The sequence below is a fragment of the Alligator sinensis genome, unplaced genomic scaffold (assembly GCF_000455745.1).
Source record: "Alligator sinensis unplaced genomic scaffold, ASM45574v1 scaffold1488_1, whole genome shotgun sequence".
Classification (NCBI taxonomy): domain Eukaryota; kingdom Metazoa; phylum Chordata; order Crocodylia; family Alligatoridae; genus Alligator; species Alligator sinensis.
The window spans coordinates 142,846-148,896 of record NW_005843097.1 but is presented as its reverse complement, the minus strand read 5'-3'; the positions used below and the strand labels follow the sequence as shown (position 1 = coordinate 148,896).

Sequence of the window (6,051 nt, the reverse complement as noted above, 5' to 3'; positions counted from 1 at the left end):
TTCCAGTTGCTGGCCGAGGCCTATGGCTGGCGTGGGGCCCTGCTGCTGGTGGGCGGCCTCTCCTTCCACCTGGTGGCCTGCGGGGCCCTGCTGCGGCCTCTGGCGCTGCCCATCAGCCCCAGCACAGTCCCCTCGGGCCTACTGCGCTCCAGTGCCTTCCTGCGCTATGCCGCCGCCTTCATGCTGGTGGATGCTGGCTATTACGTGCCCTACGTGCACCTGGTGCCCCACGCTCGGGCACGGGGCTGCGCCGACTACCGGGCCGCCTCAGTGGCTTCCACAGCCTCGGTGGCTGACCTCTGCGGGCGTGTGGTAGCTGGCTGGCTGGCTGACCGGTGGGCTGCAGGGCTGTTGCGGCAGCTGGCGCTGTGGACAGCACTGACAGGCGCCGCGTTGGCACTGCTGCCCCTGCCAGGGAGCTGCCCAGGGCTGGCCCCCGCAGCTGCAGCCTATGGGTTCATCGCCGGCGCCGTAGCCCCACTGCAGTATGCCGGGCTGGCTCAGGTGGTGGGCGCCGGGCAGGTGCTGGGCGCCGTGGGCTGGATGCAGATGGCCGAGAGCGCCGGATCGCTGGTGGGGGCACCACTGGCTGGTAAGGACCTTCTAGGCCCCACCCAGGGAACCCAGATATCAGGTTCCTTACACCTCCTGCTCTACCTACTTAGAGAACTCAGGCGTCTGGGCTCTTAGCCCTCTTTGCTGAAGCATTTTAGGTAGCACATTATCCCCTTAGACCCCCTGCTATTACATCTTCTGGGTTCTAGGTAACTCAAGCCATTGCCCCACGTAACCTTGAACAACGGGGATCCTGGGATGTTCCAGCCACAACCTATCCAGGCTCTAATCACACGAGGTCTTCTATATAGCACAAAGCATTGCTTAGTCCCTCAATGTCACAGCATCTTGTGGGTTCCAGGTCACGCATAATGGTGCCCCACTTGATCCAATTATCCAGAACAGTTGGGGATCTGGAGTGTTCAAGCCCAATCCAGGCCCTAGATGAGCCATGTGATATGTTCCAGGTAACACAAAGCATTGTTTTCTTAGCAACCCTCTATGGTATCTTCTGGGTTCTACGTAACTCAAGACACTGCTCTGCACTGTCCCATTATACAGAATAATTGAGGTCCTAGGGTGTTCAAACCATGACTGTCCATGACCCAGAGGACACATGGGATACATTGAAACAATGAAACGTTCTAGGGAGCACAATGTCATCTGCGCCCACCCGAACTGTGCCCTGGGTTCTAGGGAGGACAGCACAAAGGTTTGTTCTCTTAGCCCATCACTATGGCATCTTTTGGGTTCTAGGTAACTCAAACGATACTCTGCATTATCCAGAACAAGGTGCCTCCTGGGATATTCAGCCCAGGTCTTAGGTCCAATGCACAAGGTGTTCTAGGTAGCACATTGTTCTTTCAGACCACTGCTATTACGTTTTCTAGGTTCTAAGTAACTCAATATGATGACCCCCACATAATGTAGAATAATGGAGTCCAGGGATATTCCAGGCACAATCTATCCAGGCCCTAGATAACACACGAGGTGTTCTAGGTACCGCAATGCATTGTCCACTTAGCCTACCACCATCATGGCATCTTGTGGGTTCTGGTTCACCCAAGATGATGCCCCACATTATCCAGAACAGTGGGGGTTCTGGAATGCTCAAGCCCTGAACAAGCCATGTGATGTGTTCTAGGTAGCACATCACTGTAGCCCACCCAAGCCGTGCCCCAGGTTCTAGGTAGCGCTGGGGGCACATTCTAGGTCATGCATGGCTCTTGTTACATTCCAGGCTGGCTGCGGGACACCACAGGTGACTACATGGCCTCCTTTGTGGCCGCTGGCGCCTTCCTGCTGGCTGGCAGCTGCCTTCTCCTCACGCTGCTAGACTTCTTCCCCTGCCACAAGGACTCAGGGGCCGAGGATAGGACAGGGGGGCAGGCTGAGAGGGTCCTGCCCTGCTGTCTGCCCCACCGGGGCAGTTTGGAGGTCGCAATCCAGGTCAGCTAGCAGAAGAGAGAGGCCATGGGGTGATGTCCTTGTGATGATGGACTTCTCCTTGAGAACCCACAGATGTCTGGACCCAGGCCTCCCGATGACGTCAGATGGCCCCCAAGATGCAGCTGCCTCTGGGGTGGGGAGGCGGCCACATATAACAGTGACTCCTAGCTTTCCCTCTGTTGCCTGTTCACGGAACGTCTCTAGATTTTCTCCGAGCTGCTGGCATCCTCCCACCAAGTCCCAAGCCTCTTTTGTTGCGTCATTAATCCCAGCAATAATGCTGCGGGGGACATGGTCACAGCTGCAGGAAGTGGGAGGGGGTGGGACTGACTGCAGTGACTGGGTGGGGGGGGTGGAGGGCAGGGGGGTTGGCTACAGAAGCTTGGGGTCCTGTCTTCACATATCCCCCAGCTGGGGTCATCTTGTTGGTACTGAGATGCAGCCAGCTCTAGGGCGAGTTATGGCTGGGATCCAGGTCACTCCATTTTGGGATCAATGCTTGTATTTTCCTATTAGATCCTCTGCACTTAAACTTTCCCGGCAATCTAGAATGTTCTAGAACAGGAGCCACTGGCTGCACTCACAGAAACAAACTGCTCCAGGAGACACTGGTTGTCCAGTTTGGGTTCTAGGTAGCCCAACAGGAGTGAATCCTGGAGAGCACTAATATGATATGAATCAAGGCTATGTCCCAATGTTCTAGGTAACACAACTGAATCATACCTACATTGGCTAGCAATCTAGGTTCATTCAAGGCACACAGGCCAGTCTACATGGTATGTTCTAGATGACTCATAGCAATACACATGTATGAATCAACACTATGCCTGTATGTTCTAGGTAACACAACTAGATCATGCCTACACCAGCTAGCGTTCTAGGTTCAAGGCAGGCTAGTCTACATGTGGTGTTCTAGATTATTCCTAACAATACATATATATGAATCAACTCCATGCCTCTACAATCCAGGTAACAACTGGATTGCACCCGCTGGCTAGTGTTCTAGGTTTGTTTTAGGCCTGTAGAGCAGTCTACACAGTGCATTCTAGACAGCTGTTAACAATACGCATATATTAATCAACATAACTCTACGTTCTAGGTAATACAACTGGATCACACCGACACTGGATAGTGTTCTAGGTTCATTTTAGACACACACAGCAGTCTACATAGTGCATTCTAGATATAGCCTAGCAATACACATATGAATCAACTCCACACCACTGCATTCTAGGTAACACAACTGGATTACACACCAACTTATGCTCTAGGTTTGTTTTAGGCATGCAAGGTAGTCTACATGGTACCTTCCAGAAGACTCTTAACAATACACACATATAAATCAACATGCCTCTACATTCTAGGTAACACAACTGGCTCACACCCACACTGGCTAGCATGCTAGGTTCAAGGTTCTTGATGTCAGTCAGGGTACTCATAGATCTGGATACAACCAGCTACAGGGAATACTACCTCTGTATGTTCCAGGTATCACATGTAAGATGCTCAAAGATCTAGACAGCCATCACCAGCTACAGACAATAATATCTTTGTATGTTCTAGATATCACATATAGGGGACTCAGCAATCTAGATGCCCACAACTATAGTCAGTGCTATCTTTGTATGTTCTAGGTATCACACGTAGGACACTTGGGCACCTAGATACCCACAACCAGCTGTGCCCAAAGCTGTTACTAACTCAGCATATTCTACATGTCACAAATCCTAGAAATCCATAACCAAATATACCAGCTCTGAGTTCTAGGTAACACAACTGTGCTCCTTGGGTTCTAGATAGCCATCACATCAATCTATCCAGGTCTGGCACGTTCTAGGTTTCCTTTGTGTTGTATCAGGGACTTTTTCATAGTTGGAGCCTTGGTCTTCGGCACATTCCCAACTCCAGACTGCTCTCCATGTCCTCCCAGAGGATGCTGGGAATTTGAGCCCTCCACCAAGAAAGGAGAGATGGCTCCTGGGGTGCGATGGATGCAGGTGCCTGTCCACCTGTGTATCTAGGGCACATGACGGGACTAGAAGGAAATGGGAGGCCCTGGTCCATGACAAAGCAACACTGAAGCTGCCCCCTAGAGCGCTGGAGGCTTACCTAGGCAGACATAGATCCAGACTCACTCCAGGTGTGTCAGTGGGCTTATCTCTGGGGGGTTAATCCACTCTACTTCAGGCCATGGCAAGCCGGATCCACTCCAAATCAGTCAAGCCAGAAGTGTGGATCTGAACCCAGAGATCAAAAAACGAGGCCAGCTCCACCCCAGAGGTGGCCGCATGAGGGGACCAGCACAACCAGCCAGGGTCTTTCCAGTTGGTTTATTGAATGACAGCTTTGTACAGGTGCCCTCTGATTCCTTCTGTATTGGGGGGGCTAGGACCCCCTCCAGCCCTGCCGGTGCGCCCCTCACTCCTAACCTACAGCCCCGCTTCCAACCACCCCCCTTCAAAATGGGAACTCCCATTCAATCTCCAGTGAATCAAGGGAGGAGACTGGTCCTGAACACATAATAAATAGAAGGGGTGGGTGGAAGATGAAGGAGGTGGAGTCTAAAACAAGGGGGAGGGGCATAAGAACCCCCCACAGTGCTCAAAGCATAGGAGAGAAAAATCTGCAGTCAGGGTCAGGTCCATCCCTGGAGTCCCAGACTTCTGGAGAAGGGGGTGGAGCCAGGAGAACATATGGGCAGGGCCTGGAGGCACCCTCCCCTCCGTGCCAGGAGAGAGGGTGGGGCTACAGCGTGGTGAGTTTGAGGTCGCGTCGGGTCAGCAGCTCGGGGTTGTCCGAAGCCATAAGAGAGAAATCCCGGAAAATGTCGAGGTAGGTCTCATCACCTGGGAGGAGCAGGAGCGTTGGGGTGGTGGTGGGGCAGGGGGCCTCCTCACTCCCGAACCAAAGCCCCATCAGACCTGCTGCTGCCCCTCACTCCTGACCTGCAGCCCCCCGCCCCCCCAGCCCTGCCAGTGCCCCTCACTCCTGACCTACAGCCCCCTGCTCCCCCCAGTGCCCGTCATTCCCAGTCCGCAACCCCCTGACCTCCCAGCCCTGTAGATGTCCCTTACTCTCAAATCAGCAGACTCCTGACCTCCTTGGCTGTGCCGGTGCCCATCACTTCCAACCCGCAGCCCCCTGCCTATCACTCCCAACCCGCAGCCCCCCCCAGCTGTGCCGCAGTGACACTCACCTGCTTGTCCCTGGGCAACTTCTGCTTCTCTCATCTTTGCTAGCCGCAGCCTGTGGTTGGCGGGGAGGGGGGAAGAAATGAGATGCCAGCTTCTCACCCCGTTCTTGGAGGGTCCCTGTTACACTGAGCTGTGCTCCACCCCAGAGCTGGCCGCATCTCAGATTCAGGCGAGGGACCAGCCACCCCCAACTGTACACAATCCCCAGGGGCAAGACACTCACAGGGTGACGATGTCAGCGTTGGTCATGTCCATGGCAATGGAGAGCGGGTCTTTGCCCTCCACGTCCATGGCGTTGATATTGGCCCCTCGCTTAAGGAACAGGCAGGCCAACCTATCGAAGACCAGGGAGAAGGGGCGGGAGAGGTAAGGCCTCTCATCCAGCAGCTGACCCAGGTCTGCTCTGCTTAGCATGGAACCAAGAGGCCCTGAAACCAGTCTCCCATCCAGGCACCAACCTTGCCTGCACCTGCTTAGCACAGGATGGCCCAGCAGGCCCTGGGTGCTGGCATCTGAGTGACAGGCAGGGGCTAGAGGTCACAGGTCAGAAGTTAGGGGCACCGGCAGGGCCGGGAGGGCTGTGGGTCAGGAGTGAGGGACATCGGCCAGCCTGGAGGGGGAAAAGGGGCTGTGGGTCAGGAATGAGGGGCACCACTTTGGGGGTGCATGCAGGTCAGGAGTGAGGGGTAACAGCAAGGCTCAGGGGGCTGCAGGTCGGGAGTGAGGGGCACCGGCACCAGCAAAAGCAAACCGCACCCCCCCCCACATGCATGCGCGCGCGCACACACACACACACACACACACACACACACACACACACACACACACACACACACACACACACACACACACA

General features: G+C 54.6%; 2 protein-coding genes across 2 annotated transcripts in view; one reads left to right on the top strand and one right to left on the bottom strand.

The window, feature by feature from the left end:
• Window positions 1-2,189, top strand: part of LOC102371620 (monocarboxylate transporter 13-like) — a 5,782-nt gene extending 3,593 nt beyond the window's left edge. Inside the window, 2 exon segments of the mRNA XM_014526609.2 lie at window positions 1-592; window positions 1,796-2,189. The exon segment at window positions 1-592 is cut by the window's left edge and continues 18 nt beyond it. Of these exon segments, the coding sequence (XP_014382095.1) occupies window positions 1-592; window positions 1,796-2,013 (810 nt within the window). The 3' untranslated portion in view covers window positions 2,014-2,189.
• Window positions 2,190-4,319: 2,130 nt separating this feature from the next.
• ACAP1 (ArfGAP with coiled-coil, ankyrin repeat and PH domains 1) overlaps window positions 4,320-6,051 on the bottom strand; it is a 14,047-nt gene continuing 12,315 nt past the window's right edge. The window contains exons 16-18 of the mRNA XM_025193737.1: window positions 5,422-5,733; window positions 5,201-5,250; window positions 4,320-4,850 (exon numbers count right to left, since the gene is read on the bottom strand). Of these exons, the coding sequence (XP_025049522.1) occupies window positions 4,750-4,850; window positions 5,201-5,250; window positions 5,422-5,733 (463 nt within the window). The 3' untranslated portion in view covers window positions 4,320-4,749. The remainder of the gene's footprint in view (window positions 4,851-5,200; window positions 5,251-5,421; window positions 5,734-6,051) is intronic.